At 57.2% G+C, this 17,814-nt stretch overlaps 1 protein-coding gene across 8 annotated transcripts in view; it reads right to left on the reverse strand.

The window, feature by feature from the left end:
• Positions 1–1,022: 1,022 nt before the first annotated feature.
• The window catches only part of MLPH (melanophilin), a 61,065-nt gene continuing 44,273 nt past the window's right edge, over positions 1,023–17,814 (reverse strand). For 4 of the 8 annotated variants that reach the window (XM_075934034.1, XM_075934033.1, XM_075934031.1 and 1 more), the window contains 7 exons: positions 11,354–11,509; positions 10,421–10,513; positions 9,054–9,146; positions 7,679–7,736; positions 6,438–6,581; positions 4,297–4,394; positions 1,023–3,760 (listed from right to left, as the gene is read on the reverse strand). In XM_075934034.1, coding sequence (XP_075790149.1) covers positions 3,734–3,760; positions 4,297–4,394; positions 6,438–6,581; positions 7,679–7,736; positions 9,054–9,146; positions 10,421–10,513; positions 11,354–11,509 — 669 coding nt within the window. In that variant the 3' untranslated portion in view covers positions 1,023–3,733. The remainder of the gene's footprint in view (positions 3,761–4,296; positions 4,395–6,437; positions 6,582–7,678; positions 7,737–9,053; positions 9,147–10,420; positions 10,514–11,353; positions 11,510–17,814) is intronic. The other 4 variants (XM_075934038.1, XM_075934037.1, XM_075934036.1 and 1 more) reach the window with 1 other exon arrangement.

A 17,814-nucleotide genomic window follows, 5' to 3' on the forward strand; every position in this document is an offset into this window, starting at 1 on the left:
TGGAGGCATCCTCTCTCTGGCTCCCTCCACGGCGGTTGTTCTCTAGTTAGCATTGTGGGCTGCGTATTCCGGCCAACAGGAATACTGCAGAGGAAGTGTTACAATATGGAAGCAATTCCAGAGTTGAAAGCACACGGTTGTGTGGAGAGGCAAGCATGTTTTTCCTGGAAGTCACCGAGTTACGCTACGCAAGTCAACCGTTACATCTCAGTTTGTGAAGCCGTCATTAAACAAACCGCAGCCCTTCTGATTTTCGTGTCCAGGAACCCTTTAATGTTTCTTCAACTTTACAGCTGGCTGGTTGGAACTGTTCACCAACGTGAGCCCTAATCAATGTTCCCTCTAATTTTTTCCATCCAGGTGCAGAATAAATTTGATGTGCACCGAGGCATATGGGGATGGGCACCACCAGCAGAAACACATGCTGCCAGCTGAGGACGCTGTGATGGCTCTGCTAATCAGCTGGGGCATTTGGATCTTTCCTGAGTGGCCGCCCAAGTGCACAGCTGACAGGGAACACTGGTAGAGCCCAGCACCTGAATGGGACTGGTTTGGTCTTTGCAGAGATGCGACTTTTCAAAGAAGCAAAGAACTGCCAATAAATAAAACCTTTTTTGAGGGGCAGGAGGGGGTTGCTACATAGAATTCTCTTGTTCCTATTTTCTTATATGCATCGATCCCCTTTGTTGATCCGCGGATGTTTGGGTAACTCCTTTGTGCTTCAAACACAATGGCACAGGGCCCAGCTAATGTACAACCCTGGTCTTTGTCTGACAAGTATCCTGTCGCTCCTGACTGAGTGCAGGAAAGGCAGCGTTGTGATCAATGCCAGGTGAATGAAAGCATTTCTCACCTCACCGTCGCCCCAGCCGCCCGCATCTCCTCTGCTTCAGCCACTGCATCATTTTGCAAATCTGATGCCATTGTACGGAGCGGTGAAGTGAGGAAAGTCAACAGAGAGGCAGGCCATTCTGCCAAGCACAGAGGGAGAAAGGCAGACACAGAAATGGGGCGCTCAGAGCTCCTCACGCAATCTCAGCTTTATTGCATGACATCACATATGTACAGCAATAGAGAGACAGAGGAGGATAAAAGCCGATAGGTAAAAATGGCCCGGGATACTACAGTCTGAACACTGCCTTATTTTACATTATTGAGGGTTGTCATGAGATGCGGAGAAGCTGGGACTGGAACCAAACGTGGAACTGTGGATTGCAGAGGATGTGTTTCTAGGCAAGGCGGTTCTGTATTTGGCTTTAAAAAACACCGGGCCAACTCCTGATGGTAGAGATCTGCCTCATTCCATCGAGGGTATGTCCACACTGCAGCGTTTTTTTGGGAAAATGGCCATGTTTCCGAAAAAACTTCACTTATGTCCACATTGCAATCGCGTTCTTTCGAGAAAAAAAATTGAAAGAGCAGAGGGTTTTTCCGACATTGGTAAACCTCTTTCTACGAGGAAGAAGCCTTTTCTGAAAGAGCTCTTTTGGAAAAAGGCATGTGTGTGGATGGGGAAGAGGGAGTTCTTTCGGAAGAAGAGGAAAAAGGAGAAAGCACAGGTGGCCACTCCATCCATAGCAATCACAGTTTAAATGCGAGAGAGCGTCCATTCAGTGTGGACGCTACCTTTCGAAAACATTGCGTTTTCAATGTGCTTTTGCACTGTAGACGCTCTCTTTTGGAAGAAGTTTTTTCAGAAGATCTCTTCCAGAAAAGCTTCTTCTGAAAGAAGCCTGCAGTCTAGACATAGCCCAAGTTGCCTTTTGCCATCTGAGGATCTAAGTCACGGGGTTATGCTTGATGTCTGCTCTGCGGTGAGAGATCCACAAACGGTCATTTCATTTTTTTTGCAAGGTGCTGTGGTGACATGTCTGTGGCTGGAAGTTGTTCCTAAAACAGGGCTAATTATTTTCACTAGACTCCATTTCTTGGAATGGCATAGGCCTATGCCCTCTTAGAGAGAACTCAAAATCTGAAGATTGGGTCATCTGAAGAAGTGGGCTGTGCTCACAAAAGCTCATGATCCCATCTCCATGTTTTGTGAGTCTAGAAAGTGCTACCAGACCACTGGTTGTTTTTTTAAGTTTATCAAGATCTCACGCTAGTGAGAATGGAAGTGACTTGACATGAAGGGAATTTGAGATGGCACGTAACTCGGGCAGCCCGTGACTATAGGCCAACTCGGCCATTGCCTAGGGAGCCGCCTTCAACAGGGTGCCCGGTGATGATGTCACAGGGCGCCTGATGATGACATCGCTCCATTGATGGCCGTGCAGGCGGGGGCGCCGCTCTTGCATTCCGCCTGGAGTGCCAGCTGCTGCAGCCCGCCTCAGACCACGCCTGACGTAACTTCTAGATGAATTATACTAAAAAAGATGCTACAGCTGTGGAGAAATCACATTGGGTCATTTCTGCAAACATGCCCAAGAGTATAAAACACTAGGTTTAGGATACAACTACTCCTACTTAGTCATGAGTGGAGCTTAACATTTTCATCAAAAGGGTTTTTTTTTTAAGCCACTCCCCCATTTGTTACCAAATCCAAATGATTTGCAAAACATGTCGATTGTAATGAAATTTCCCCATTCCATGAAGGATTTTAATAACGTCAAAATAGCCCATTTCGATTTTTTTCAGTCCCCAATAACATTTGAACAACTGCGTATTAAAAACATTTGAAAGTCGTAATGGGAACGAAATGGTTTGGCTTTATTGAAACAAAACCACTGGACTGGCACCCCTACTCCCAACATTTTTTGGAACCGGGTTCTGTTGGAGATTTTGGTCCTGGCTGGAAGGACTTGAATACTGGGGTGTCCATCACCTCCTTCTTTGTCCAGATGGTTTGCAAGCATTTAGCAGTGACCAACCTTCCTGCATTCTGTGTCTGACGGCCCGCAGGCCTGGAATACCAGGCACCGGAAGTAGGTGGCTACACTCAGAGACACTTTAAATACACTGTCGCTTCTCTCCCTGTGCGATGGCTCCCTCTGGACCCATGGAGAGGAGTGTTGGTTCGAGGAATGTAGGGAGGGGGGCGGAGAGGAGCAAGGGGAGCCTGGGGGAAGAGGCGATGCCAGGGCAAGGGCTCAGAAGGAGGGCGAGGGCAGGGCCATGGTTTGGCCACTGGTGGCCTCCTGTTTTTAGGGACCTTCTGTTGCTCCTGCCCATTGGGGGGCAGGAGGAGTGATGGGCAGAGCTGGGACCACTGGGGAGTGATTTTGCAATACATTTGCACAGCGCTGGGCCAGGTATTAGCCAGACGAGCCCCCTCCGAGGCAGCGGGTGAGTGGTCACCTTAAATCTCCTGGAAACCCGTTAATATTTATGGGCCTGCCCTGGAGTCTCTGCAAGAGGATAGCAAACGTCAGCATGAAAACTCTGAGTTATACCAGTGAGTCAACCCCTCAGAGCACCCGGCCAGGCCAGGGCTGCTGCCAGATGCACACAGGGGCCCTCGTGTCACAGCAGCGGAGACTCGCGGAAGAGACGTGGGGGCGCGGGGTGTCTGCCGGGGCTGCTTTGCCAGACACCTGTCAGGAACGGGCAGCGAGTTGCTCGTTCCGACTTGCACTCGGTTGCAAGGTGGCGTCCCAGCTGCGTACGCGCCCCCCCGGCCTGCCTCCTCTGCTCTGCCTGGCACTGGTAGGATGAGAAGGCGTTGAAGGAAATAAAGGCGAAGCTCTAAGCTGAGGCCAGGTTGGGGGTGTAATGTCGGGAGGCTCCGTCGTCTTCAGGGTCGATGGGTCAGCACAGGCTTCTGCAAAGCACCGAGACACAGAACTGAAAACCTCGGGGCTACAGCGTCCAACCCACAAAGCTCCTGGGCCCTGGGACACACGCTGGCGGCTTCCCGTCATCGTGCCTCTCCTGCCGTCTCCGCTCACCACGGCCACCCTGGCGGCCCCTTCCAGAGCAGGAGAGGAAGCCACCGGCGCGCTCCCCCTGCCAGACTAAACTGCCCCCTTGCGTCGTGCTACTGATGTCTCAGGCCTCCCGCGCAGGCCCAGCGCACCTTGGGCGACATTAGTGGGGTGAATTATTCGGTGTGACAGTCTGCTCTGACTTCTGGGTGGAGGAGCACAATGCCCAGACCCTATGTGGCTAATCAACAGGAACATTGACCCCCCCCCACCTCTTTACAAGCCCCCCCCGTGTATGTGTGTGTGTGGGGGGGAGACACCTGGGACTAAGGAGCAGGGTAGGAACGCCCCCTCCGCACAGCCCTCTGCCCAGCGCAGAGAAGGGGAGCCCTCCACTCGTATCGGGGCAACCCACGAGAGGCCGGCAGGTTACCGCGAAGATGCGATCGGCTTTCCTGTTCTTCCCGTTGGGGTTCCGTTGCGTCAGGGAGCCTCGGTACATGGAGTTCCGGTCAAAGGATTCATCGCCGTCTTTATGGAAAGAAAAAGCAAAACGGTTTACTCTGGGGGGCAGGCTCTAGGGCTACACGCGGGTGCCTGGGAAATGCATCTTTTGAAATCGCTCCCTTCCCGAGTCACCTCGGGCTCCCTGCGGTTCCATATGGGGGTGGGATCGGCGAGTCACGCCCTATGTACACGCGTGTAAACCGGGAGAGAATCCGAGCCAGCATGTGGCAGGCCAAGAGCGTGTGGGCTGGCGCGGGCGCCACAGTCAGAGGTGCCGGCCCCTCCCGGAGCTGCAGCTGGTATTGCCAGTCAGAATTCAGCAAGTACGTTTCTCGCCTGTGCCCTGACTCAGCCATTAGCCTCCTGGCTGTTCAGGGGGCAGCTCGTCGCAGGGGACTCGTACATCGATGGGCCCCTTTCCTGCTCGGGAAAAGAGGCGACTCTGTGCTAGCTGAGATGCAGCACCACAGGGACTATGACAGCCGGGTCCCCAGCTAGGTGGGACCAGGCTGGATAATGTCTCGGCCCAGGAGTGTGGCCGGCATAGCCAAGAGACAGCCCAGGGCATGCAGGGGAGGGATGGGAGCCTTGAAATACAGCGGCCTTGCCAGAGAAATAGCAGCCGCTCTGGGCCTGTGCTGCAATTAGCCCCGTCCCCGTCAAAGCTGCCGCTCCGAAGAGACACCAGAGCGCGCGGTAGAACCATCCGGGGCCGCGGCGAGGTTCTTGGGCATGGCTGCGTTGGCGTGCGGGGTGGTGCTGGAGCAGGGCTGTGGGAGCGGTTCTCCCCCGGTGAGGTGCGGCTACCGGCCATAACAGCACCCCAGCCAGGGTGCGATGCCCTGGCAGAGGGGCAGCACAGTAAGTGGCTCTCCAGTGCCCCTCCCTCAGGCCTGGGCCGGAAGGGGAGTACATTAGCTGCTCTCGCGATTCGGGGCTCAGCAGCAGCTCTTGGGAGGCTGCCGCAGCTTACGGCAGAGCCCGGCAATCAACGCAGCTGGTCAGAGAAACGGCTGCGCACCGAAAGCAGGGCTGCGGGCACTCCCCCGCCACAATCCCACAGCCAGCTACCCCCTTCACCGCGCCAGGGCAAGGTGTGCATTGTAACCTCACACCACGTCCCCTCTGCCTCACCCAGGAGAATGATGCTGGAGTTAGAAAGTAGCTGGTCCCCTGGTTAACACAAGAGTGGAAGCAGCTAGTTGAGTGCTGCAGTGGGGCAGGGAGACAGCCAATGGTCCCTCTATTTTTTTTCCACGCATGTGCAGAATACATTTTGTTACATGCACCAAGGCATGTGTATATGTGCACCACCAGTAGACACACAGGCTGCCGGCTGAGTGTGCTCTGCTCACCAGTGGGGCGGCACTTGACTCTCTCCTGGGCGGTCCTCCAAGTGCCAGCTCCCAGGGAACATGGGACACAGCCTCGTTTCTATCAAACTAAGACAGGGTTCAAAAGGGAGCCGCTGTTCAGGAAGCGCTGTTCTGACCCAGGCGCTGCAGTGCATGTGATCTCACTGCCAGAGGGGCTCTGCGACCGCGGAAGAGAAGGAACATGGCGCGTGCAAACACAGCACAGCTGAAACACGGGCTCAGCTCCTACGCGGAAAGGATCACACATCCCGGGGAAGGGGGGATGTGTCACCAGCAAGTCCCCCTTCCTGCTGGGGGTGGCTCTCTGCTTCTTGCGTGGCTCTGCTCTTGGCAGGTCCTGCAAGGCAGCATCAGCTCCCGCGCCAGGAACGCCCAGAGAACTGGGCCCTCTGAGGCTGGGCCCATTCTGATGCTGCGCGGCTGCCTCTGCAAGCCAGCTCCAGGGGTCCTATCTGCAGCGAGGCCCAGCCTGGCCTATGGCTCCCCCCGTCAACTCCCACAAGCTCCCCGCCCTGCGGGAGAGGACTGCCTGGGACTTCCTCAGCCCAAGCAAGTCCCTCTCTGAATGCCCTGCAGACCCGGTAACACCAGGCTTCACGAGGCAGCTTTGTGGCCCACTCCATAATCCCCCGCTTGCTGGCGTCTGGTTCCAATTTCCCCTATCTGCACCCTTCCCGGGCCCGCCACTGACCTGAGGGGAGAGGGGCAAGGAGATACAGCGTCTTTCCGCTGCTCTGCTGGGCCTGGGGGAGATTAGACTCCTGCCTGACGTCAGCCGAGTGCCCTGGGGCGCTATCAGCAGGCCAGGGCGCAGGGCCAGGGTTATCTGGCTGCCCTTGCGGGGGAAGAGAAAATGACTCTGTTACCAGCAAAGAGAAAGGGCCTCGCTCCCTGCTCAGGAAACGTGCCTTGTAATTGACTTTTAACTGGGGAGGCCGGGGGGGGGGGTGCTAAATCTGCTCTCGGCCCTCAGTGGCGGCTGTCCCTTTCCTCCCCGCTCCTCCCCCGTCCAGCGCTTATCTGGACGCCGCGTGGCGCTCGCTTCAGTCCCTCCCGGAGCTGGAGGAGCCAAGATAAGAGAGAAGGGGAAAAATCATTCCCCAGCGGCTCTTGCTGGCAGCGGCCGTGCCGTCACGTAGCCACATACCTTCCCTCGACGGCAGGGAGCCGTCTCCCGTAAGACCCCTCCAGCAGCTGAGGAGTGGGCCAGACACTGGGGAGGGGCCGGGGACCAGAAAGACCCCCAGGAAAAAGCCACAAGAGGAGTGGCAAACTCCAGGCATGCGAGGCCAGGGGCGAAGGCTGCCGGTGGGTTTCCTTCGGGGGGGCGGCGAGCACTCCGTCCCGTTTCTGCTGGGAGGGGCCAGGATGGCTTTTAGCCTTTTGCCTCGCTCTGGCCACTGGACTCCACTTCCTTCCCACAGTCCACAGGCCTATTTCTAAAATCTCCTTTCCTTGCACGTGTCTGGCCAGATCCCTGGTTGAAAAGCAGGGCCAGAAGCTGGACAGATGTGATTTGCAGCCCCCCACAACCGAGTCCTCCTCCGCAGAGCCCTGCATGGATACAGACTTTGTATCTGCGGCCACAGCTGCATACACGATCCACGGATAGCCACACCGCCAGACGCGGACACCCGTGGGTATAGAGCGATTCTCACTACAAAATCTGCACCCACATCTACAGCTGCCCAAACAATCTGCGGATAGCCACGCCGCCAGCCCCGGATGCGGACACCGGCAGATCGAGAGCGGAGAGCTGCAAATATGCAGGGTTTCTGATGCAAAATGTGTATCCACATCTGCCACAATGAGCCGCGACTCTCCGCACTGCCATCGCGCATGCGGATGCCCGCGGGTCTGAAGCGGATTTGCAGGGCTCCGCTCCTAAACTACGACATTTCCTCAGAGCCAAGCAGAGAGCACGAGTCTTACCGGCCATTTGAAGAGAACTGTTGAATTTTCTCCTTAACACCTGTGGCATAGACATTACCTAGAAGAGAAAGGAGAGGGCTGTTCAGTCTCTGGGCGGTGCCCTTTTATCAAAGCGCTGTCTGATGCAGCCAGTGGATAGCCACAAAGCCAGACTCCTTCGGTGTTTAGGAAAGGCACCAATCGCAAACACGCCTTCGCGGCCCGCCCGGCCAGCCGAGCGTGTGCGAGTGGAAACGCTGTGTTACGAGCTGGGGAAAAACCAAGCACAGGCCATTGTTTAATGGTCCCTAAAGGCCAAACTCCATGTGACAAGAGAAAGCCCGACAGCGACCCTGGAACGAAGTCTAGTGCCGGGGAGCTGTGAGAAGCACGTCGTTAGACGAGGGGCGTCTGGCGAGGGACCTGGGCGCCGTGCAGAAAGCCGCTTGCTCCGAACGGATAGGAGAGATTCTTGCGGTTACCTCAGAGCGGCCCCGCAGGCAATCCCTCCCCCGCTTTCCCTTCTCGGACCCTCAAACACTCTCCAGGCCGGGTTTTCACCGTCAAACCCCAGCAGCCCTCCTTGGGGCCGGATTTATTAACTCAAAGCTCAGAACTAACCCCCCCTTCGGCGGGTGGCCGCATGCCCCGGTCTGGTCAGAGCCCTTCTCGCCTCGGCAAGCCATGCCCAGCCCTTCCGAGTGGCAGCCGTTCCCCCAGCCTCAGGGCCTGCGGGCTCACGACTCTCCCTCCCTCGTGGCAGCCACCCTGGGCTCTTTGTAGGAAATTCCTCGATTCCCTCATCCCGGGCTTGGCCCCGGCTCGCCAGCCCCAGGCAAGCCACCAGCTACGGGGACCTTTCTGTCTGAGGGGACAGGGCAGCTCCCTTGGCCCCTAATGGCCTTTCTGCCGAGGCCACCAACAGCAGCTGCCCATTATTGACAGCGATGAAACGCGTCTGTGAGGAGCCGGCCGAGTCCCACGAGCCCCTTTCACACAGGCTACTGGACGTCTCCTCAAAGGGTGGGGGCCACCAGGCCTGCCGATGAGGTGGGAAGAGGATAATTGCCCCGGTTGCTGCCCCAGGCCCTTTAAATCCCTGTCAGAGAGCCGCTAAGGGTTGTGTGCATGTGTGTGTGTGTGGGGGGGAGGGGCGTGCCATGGCCCCGCCCTTCCCTGAAGCCCCACCCCTTCCAGGAGTGCAGAGCCGGCCCCTTACGCCTTGCCCAAGGCCTGCAGAGGCTGTTGGCGCCCCCTGGTGGCCACAATCACCCCAGACTCAACGAGTGGGCTAGGGGAGACGGGCTTTCCACACCCTCCCTGAGCAGAGCAGTCCCGGTTTTTCTGGTTTGGCTGAATCCCCTTACTGACGGCAAGGTACCCCCCGAGGACTCACTCTGAAGTCACTGGGCAATGCCATCTCCGAAGAGTCCGTACTTTGATCCCCCGGGCTGCTCCCAGCAGTCCTGGGAGGCTGGAGCATGAACAGCTGGGGGCAGAAGAAAGGAAAAAGGTTTCTAGGACTTTTCCAGCACCAGGAGAGCAGCGAGAGGGCTGCCCAGAGCAGCTGGGACGTTCGTAGCAAGGGTGCACCGTGCTCACCCATCTGCCCTGGTGACACTGAGGGACCTACGGGTGGCACGAACTGACTGCTCAAGGACTGGCAGGAAGACAACAGTGAGGAATACAGTGGTTGATGGGGACCCCCCTCAGCATTCTATTTAGTGGGTCTTTACCAGACCCTCTAAATCAAACCCCGGAAGATCGATTGCCAGAACCAGTAAGTGGAGCCAAGGCCTCAGTACGTGTGTACATTGCCAAGACCACTAGTGTCCTGGGACCTCTAAGCACCACCACAATGCCAACAGCAGCAGCCAGAAGAGCCAATCTCCTTTGACAATATGGATCTCAGCTGCCTTAGGCTGGGCAGAGGGAAAGTTCTCGAGGCTGGCAGGGGTGGTATGCGGACACGGCAGAGGTTGCTGCAGAGGGGGATTTCCTACCTAACACGAAACCCTGACGGTTCTGTGTGACGGGTGGTTGGGATTTCCTTCTTAGCAAGGAGGAGGAGACAGTGAGCAGTAAACGAGTTCCTTGTGAACACAGGGCACGGGCCCAGGGAATGGGCCAGCAGCCCTGAATGAGGTAAGAGGTGCAGTATCTGGAGCATGGGACTGGGGCTCAGAAGACCTGGCTTCTATTTCCAACCCGGTCGCCGTCCTTGAGCAGGTCACATCCCCGCTCTGTGCCTCAGTTTCCCCACATGTACGGTGCGATAACACTACTGCCCTCCTCCGCAAAGCGCTCTGGAATATGCCGAGGGCCAGCACTGTAAAAGAGCCAGGGACACTTATCATACGGCTGCTTTGTTTAGACTGGATGTAGAATTTCCTACCACCGTTTTAAAATCAGCCAAGCTTTTGCCTTGGGCCTTCGGGGAGTAAAGATACGGACCCACATTTGGGACGCACTGTGAGCGCTAGGGATGAGAAGCTCAATAGTGCAATGTAAAGGCCCCCTGCCCCGCAAGTATCCTTATTTCCACCTGTGACAACTCACGTGTCAGGCTTAGAGTCACGGCAAAGGATCAGCGACGAGAATTGGTCACCCCAGATCAGAGGTGCCCAGCATCACCGGCAGGCCCGCCCGTCACTTAGCACTGAGGCAGGAACGGGTGGGGGAGGCGTCCAGACCAGACTCACATCGCTGTGCCACGTGCGCACCTGCCTGCCGGGGACGTGCTCTGCATGCAGACGCACTCACCTGTGTGCTGGATTTCTTCTTTGGCTTTTCCACGGGGGTCACAGTCAGCCCCGCAGCGGTCAGCGCCGCGATCCGAGACTCTATGTCGGACACCTACGAGAGAAAAAGCACACAGCTTCCCGCAGATGTGTCCCGGGAAGGGTTCACACGGCACGTACACCTCCCCCGGGACCGGGCTCATCCTAGGCAGTGCCAGTAAGGTTCGGACCCGCCGCCCCGCCATCAATGGAGACAGGAGGATGGATGGGCCAGATTGGATTGGTGCTGGGGCATACAGCACAGGAGTCACTGTGATACTGTTCAGGTTTGGTTTGCCTGCCTATCCAGACAGGCCAAACCCGAACGGCACTGTATTCCCCACGGGCAGGCTGCAACACCATTAGTTTTGGGGCCCTCGGCAAGTTCCCTCCAGCTATCCCGCTGCCAAGGGTACACACCGCCAATGTTCCCTCTATTTTTTCTCGTTGCAGAATAAATTTTGTTATGTGCACCGCAGCATGGGCAGAGTGCACCACCCATAGAAACACAAGGTGTCGGTTGTGGGGGCTCTGCTAATCAGCTGTACAGCCAATGAATCTCCCCTGCGTGGAACACTGTTGACCATGCAGAATGCGCCTACGGCGGCGAACTCCGCTCAAAACACTGTCTGCCAGGGCAAAGGAAATGCTCGCTCAGCATTTGTTTTCTTACTGAGCAAATGAAGCATTCAGCAGTTGGCCCAGCAGTGTGTTTGTACAGCACTGTGTGCAGCTGGCCTCTGACGACAGCCCCCCGGCGGGACAGTAACACAAATAAACCCCACCACAGAAACTAGCGGGGGCGTGTGGGATCAGCCGGTCGTATCACGTCCCAGGGCCCTGTGTTCCATCCCGGGGAGCTGCGCTAGCCGTTTCGTGAAGCCAGCACCTTTTGTGCGGCGGCCTGAGCTATTACCTCGCTCTCGGCCTGCTGCACCTGCACGGCCGTGGAGGCCACTTTGTCCTCCAGCTCCGACAGCTCCGAGTCAGTGGTCCCGCTGTGCCGCGCACGTTCCTCCACGTCTCGCGGGGCCTTGTCCGGCCCGCCGGTCTCTCCCGCAGTCACCGACACCTGGCCAAAAAAGCCAGCGTGTGATCACCTCACAGTCAGGCATCGCCTGTTACACCGTCTTCCCACTCGAACCCCCCGTGCGCTTAGACAGTCCTCAGGCTGAGACAGGACTCTGGCAAGAGCCGAGCTGTGTAACTACCATTTTGCTGAACTGTCTGTACCTTTGCACTCCGGCAGGGATGTCTTCCTCTAAAGGATTTGGCCATTTCCTCCCCTTTGCTATTTTTCCAGAGCAACAATTGCTGAGGCAAAGCTCATTGGGAAACCCCACGGCAAAACGCCAGCACCCCATCACATGGTGTCAGCGTCCGGAAAAGGATCTTCGTACCGTGCACTGAGACCAGGAGGCTGGCATTAGAAACAAGTGCTTGCAAGGAGAAGGAACAACGCAGCCGGGCGGTGAAGGCCTGTCTTCCTTAGCTGCGTCGGCAGCTGGAGGTGCAATTAATGCACCAGTGCCGTGAGGAGAACCATTTGTCAACTCAGTATTGGATGGTTAATATTGTCCTGATAAACTACGTGCAACTACGTTCCATGTGTGACTGTAAGACTGTCCTGTCTACTGTTTCTGACACGTGTTCTAAACTGCAGCTGGCAAACAGGCCGGACTCAATTCAAGCCATGCATGCTCTGCTTAATTCGCACTGAAGCAGTACACAATGTCATCACGGAGGAAGGGAAACAAAAGACGCTCCGACAGGTGAGGAAAAAGCGGCAGGAAACATCCTTCCCTATAGACTCTCACTCCTGAATTTCCACGGGGAGGGTCTTCCAAAAGAGGAACGGACACTACAGAAAGGAGGGATACACCCCCCACTGTGCCCTCTCCTTTCTCTCGTCCATCGATCCACTGCACGAGAAGGGCCAAAGGAAGCAGCCACTAAACTGCTCCTGCCTCGTTAGTTCGGGCAGTCAGACTGCTGAGCACATGCGGTGAGAAAACCTTGCTTTGAATTTAACATAGTTCGTTGTGTTAGGCACCAGTTGCATTTAACAGTTAGCTTTTTTGTAACCACTTCTGACTGTTATACCTCGTGACTTGCACTCACTTAACATCTCTCTCTTTGCAGTCCATAAACTTCTTTTATTGTTTTATTTAACCCACAGTGCTTGAATTGACGGGTCTGGGAAACTCCCTTAGGGGACGGGGAAAGTTATGTGCATATTATTTCTGTTACAGCAAGAACAGGAGTGCGATGGATTTGTATTGTTCAGGATCGGGCAGGGCAGGACAGACATTTCTGGGGGAAATCTAGGCCTGGGAGTGGGCCAGGGTCCCACAACCGAGAGCCGAGGTGTCTGGCTGGCTGCAGGGGAGGCTGCTCGTAAGCTGTCCAGAGAGACGCCGGAGCTGCAAAACAGTGTCAAGAGCCCCCCAGGTTCCAGGGCAGGTGACACAGCTACTCATTAGTCTGGCTCGTACCCCGGGCACGTCCCAGAGAGATGTAGTTGTACCCGCGAGGGACGGAACCTGTCCGGGGAAGGGGCGCTGGCTGGACTCCACCGCAAACACCTTGTCTGGCAGCGACTAAGAGCTGAAGGCTGATCACACTGAACTCAGTTAAATCTCCCAGCAGCCCACAGCAGTGAACCTCTGCCTCTCTCACGCCCATCTAACCGGACAATGGGCAGCCGGAGGGAGGGAGTGATTCCCTGACACCTGATTTTCTGGGGGGCCCTGGCCCTTAGTTGAACCTCTTTGGTTTAGCCTTATGGTTCCTTCAAGTTTTCGACGGCTTCGCCCGCCTCCTTCCCACCTCCCAGCCTGGAGGGCTTCCTCCTGCTGGCCCGCTCCACTCCAGGACCTGGACCTGGCTCCTTCCGTGGCCCGCCACACACAACCGGAGCTGCAGCCCGCGCACAGCCGGAGAAAACAGCTGCATTAGCATGCCCACCCCTACAGGCGACAGCTCCAACCGGGCAGAGGCGAGGAGCTGTAATTAAAGCTCTCCCATTGTCCCTCGAGGGCTCTCAGCCAGAGACGGAAGTGGCTGGGAGCTAGTGCTTTGATGGCAGAAGGCGCTTGGTGGAGGACAGCTGTGACAAAGGAACGGTCTCCAAACGAGCTCCCATTAGCTGGCAGGAGAAGGCTGCAAGGGGGCAGCTTTTGGCCTCGCAGGCTGTGCGTACCGCACCTCACACAGGACTTTGAACTGAGCGGGGGTTCCCAGGCGCTGCACGATACAAGTATTAGAGCAGGGGTCACCAACCAGTAGATCGGGATCTTCCAGTAGATATTGGAGCCTCTGACAGGGGATCCTGACTGGGTTGGCCGGGAAGCTATCGAACACTGGCCCTTCAGTTGCCCCTCCACCCACTGTCCTGCTGCTCCTGCCCTCTGTCTTGGAACTGCCCCCCAGGAGCCTCTTGCTTGCTAGGCAGGGTATGGGAGGGAATGGGGGGGCTGATGTCAGGGTGTCCCCCTCTTACCATCCCTGTACCCCATCTCCACACAGAAGGGGATGGAGGGAGCGTGGCAATGCTCATCTCTGTCACTCTTGCACACTGTGTGTGTCATTCTCTCTCTCTCTCACTCACCCACCCACCCACCCACACACTGTCCCTCTCCTCTCCCTGCCCAACACACACGTGGGGGGTTGCTGTTACTTTCACTGCTTGCAGCGTGGGTTAGTTTTGGGTTCTGACTGGTCTGTGCATTTCATCCTTTTCATTTCTCTCACACCTCAATGTGATTCTTTGCGTGGCACGTTCTAAAATGCCGAACCGGTCGTGGCTGGAGTCATTATCCCAATGGTCATTGCTGCTCCTGGATGTGGCCGGCATGTCCCTGCAGCCCCTGAGAGAGGCAGAGCCGGGGGTCTCCACATGCTGCCCTTGCCGGCAGACACCCGCCTGCAGCTCCCACTGATCAGTAACGGGGAACCGTGGCCAGTAGAAGCTGTGGGGTCAGCGCCTGTAGATGAGGGGCAGCCTGTGGAGCCGTTGCGGCACATGCCGGCTGCTTCCAGGGTCGGTGCAGGGCCAGGGCAGGAATAAGCCGCCTTAACCCCCCTGTCCACCACCCGGAAGCCGTCTCAGTCAAACGGTGCCCAGCCAGAGCCTGCTTCCTGAACCCGTCCCTGCCCTGAACCTCCTCCGGCACCCAACACCTTCCCAGAGCTTGCACTTTGAACCCCAATCCCCCACCCTGGAGCCCCTCGCACACTCCAAACCCCTTGGCCCAAGACCAGAGCCTGCACCCCAACCCCCTACCCCAGCCTGGTGCAAGCGAGTGAGGCGGGGGAGGAAGGGGGATGGCGCGAGCAGGGTGAGGCCTCGGAGAAGGGGTGGAGCAGGGGCAGGGCCTTAGAGAAGGGGCGGGAAGGAAGCGGGGCCAGGGGATTTGGGCTTGAGGTCGATCTCACATTAACAGAGTGCTGGGAGGTTAAAAAGGCTGGAGCCAGCTGTAGTAGAGCTATTGGTTTGCATGTGGCAGTTCACAGTTACCCCGTCATCTCCCCACCACTGCGGCTGGCAATACCCATCACCATTCAGCTCAGTTATACAACCGCACAGCCCCGAAGCTTTGTGTGGCCCCAGACGAACAGCGTTCACTCCTGCCGTAAGCCACGACGCCGGTGCACGTGTCCCGCTGCTGTGGCCCTGCCCCGGCTGCCCTGGGAAGCAGGCGCTTGCATCAGGCGCTTTGCTCATCTCGCCTCTGCTTTCCACGTGAGGCAGCTGCTTCTCAGCAGACGGCCCGGGGAAGCGGGTGGCTGTTCTTTGCGGGACGGGTTCCCGGGGCGGAACGCTCCCATCCAGCCCTCTAGCCCAGCAGCTGTCCCTGATGCTACTCAGCTCCGATTCATCAGGCCACAGCTGCTCGCGGTGGGCAGCCCTGACTATGTTCCTTTTTCAGCCTCTTTCCCTGCGTGGCCCAGGCTGCATCCTAGGGAAGCACGGCTCTCACTAACTGGCTAGTTCGAATGCTGCACAGGGAGAGCGTTTAGCACCTAATTGCAACATACGGCTTCTTGCTACAGTGGGCCCGATCCTGGCTGTCAATACCCGGGCTTGGAGACAGAAATCCGTCGTTTCTATGCTGCTTGTCATAGGAGAAAAGAGTTTGTTTCTATGTCTGTTCCTTCTTTTTATATGGCTCTTCCTGAGCCAACGTGGAGTTGAACAACACCCTCCCCCCTCGAGTCAATGTGAAGTTGAATACCCCCCCACCAAGCTAATATGGAGTAGAAAAACACCCTCCCCCCCTAAGCCCATCATTGGAGGCATTTGAAATGCAAACCTGCATCAGAAATTTTGCAAAGGGGCCCCACGCTCTGTTACATGGATTGAATCAAAACCGGGACTCGGACCTATCTGGATTTTAGGGTGTTCTGAGTCCAGATCCAAAGGCGGGAGCCAGAGATCAAGTTGGTTCTGGAAAGACATGGAGTTTTTTAAACAAGAAGCATTTTCTAAATGTCCTTAACGAAGCAGCGGGGAATAACAGCCGCAGACACTGTAGCTGCTACTGTTCGGGTTGGCGACCAAGAGGTAGGCAGAGCTAACTGGGATACCTTGACTCTAAGCCCAGAGCCAAGTTCTGCTCTATAGCCCAGACTCCCTCTGGTTGGCCACTTTGTGTCACTGGACTCTGGTCTGACCTAGCCACCGGAGAACCCCTTGGCGAAGGCGAACACTTGGGTAGCTTCAATGCCCACTGCTGCTGCCCATGTGCAGGGGGCGGGTTGGGGTTGGGACGCACCCGCGTCTGCCTGTTCACAACCGATGGCTGCTCTTATGAGCGTGCAGCCAGTTGCCAAAGTCAGAGCAGACCTGAAGCTGCTCTTATTTATGGGAACAGACACGGGTCAGTGCAGACGCACTGTGAGAACTCGGGCAGCACGTCCCCACCTGGACTCTGTTGAGTAGTTTTTGGGCATAGAGCTGTTCAGCGAGGGTACAGCATGTTGGCGGGGGATTGTGGGTAAGAGACCAGCGAGCTGTACCCCAACCTGCACCTTCCGTACTCCTGTGACATTCCGGCTGTCCCTAGAATGTAATTACAGCCCTGGGCTGGGACACAGATCTCCCAAAACGCACGCACTTGCTCCACCCCGGCGCCCCACTCCGGCGCCGCTCGCCCGCTCGGAGTCACCTCCATCTCCACCACCCAGGGCTGCTTCCCAGCGTCAGATGGACACAAGTAAAAAGGCTGCGTAGAGAAGAGACGCAGCTCTGGGCTCAGGCAGATGAAAGCGGCGTGGCACAGGCATTGACGTGCTCCCGGGCCCAGTCTCGCTCCTCGGCGAGTGGCGCCGCTTGTTAAAAGGAGCCGGGCCAGAGGGCACCCCGGGAGCTGCTGAGTGCGCCAGACAAAGGAGCCATTAAAACCCAGCGGGATGCCAGCCCCCCTGCTCTGTTCTCATGCAACGCCTCGCCGGGAAAGGGCGGCTGGGCGAGGGCCTGGGTGGCTCGCTCTTCCTTTAATTAATATTTGAATCCCTTCCCGGCCTCGGGAGCTGTCAGCACAGCCACACTGAGTCATCGACTGAGGGGACAATACGGACCTGGGAGCTCATCTCTCCGAGGAGGAGCTGGTGTATTGACAGCCCAGAGGGCCTTTGTCTGCTGGGGCTTTTCAGCTGAACAAGCACACAAGGGAATGAGTCTCCTCGGGCCGAGGATGCCTGGAGCCCTCAGTCTCGGATGGAATAAGGCCGTGAGCCTCTCTGCGCTGCCCGGGCGCCGATGCGGAACAGAACAGCTACTGCCTGAGGGCGGAAAAGGGATCCCTGCCCCCGGCAGCGCAGCACACAGCAAAGGACTAGGGGCACGTACGTGGCAGGGCCAACACAGGCGCCAGCCCAGCACAGGGCAGGCTAGACCCTGGGTCCTTCCCTAGGGGGCTAATAATTAGAACCATCTAGGCCCCCTAGGAGCAGTGGATCTCCTCAGAGGTAGCCCCTCAGGCCCTGCCCCTGCTCTTCAGGAAGCAGACAAGGGTCAGGGCTGTGGTAGACCCGATCCCCACACCCAGCCTGATCCCCAGAGCAGCCTGGAGTGGCCCTGAGTAACACCGAGTGCCCGGCTGGGATGGCACCAGCCTGGGCCCCCGTCCCTTCAGTGGATACAACACGCTGGTGCCCCCATTTGCAGCCTGCATGGGGGAAGTGGGACGGCTGCACTGCAGAAACGCTCCCTGCCCCAGGGAGTCTCCGAGCCCAGGGCAGCTGAGTGGGGCTCGCGCCGCAGGGCGACGCAGAACTGCCCCCGTTCCCGCTCAGGCTGGAGTGGGCCAGTTCTCAGAGCCAAAGCCAACGCTGCTCTGCCCCACCCCGCTGCGTGGACCCACCTCAGTCCAC

Source organism: Pelodiscus sinensis, chromosome 7 (genome assembly GCF_049634645.1).
Source record: "Pelodiscus sinensis isolate JC-2024 chromosome 7, ASM4963464v1, whole genome shotgun sequence".
Lineage (NCBI taxonomy): Eukaryota > Metazoa > Chordata > Testudines > Trionychidae > Pelodiscus > Pelodiscus sinensis.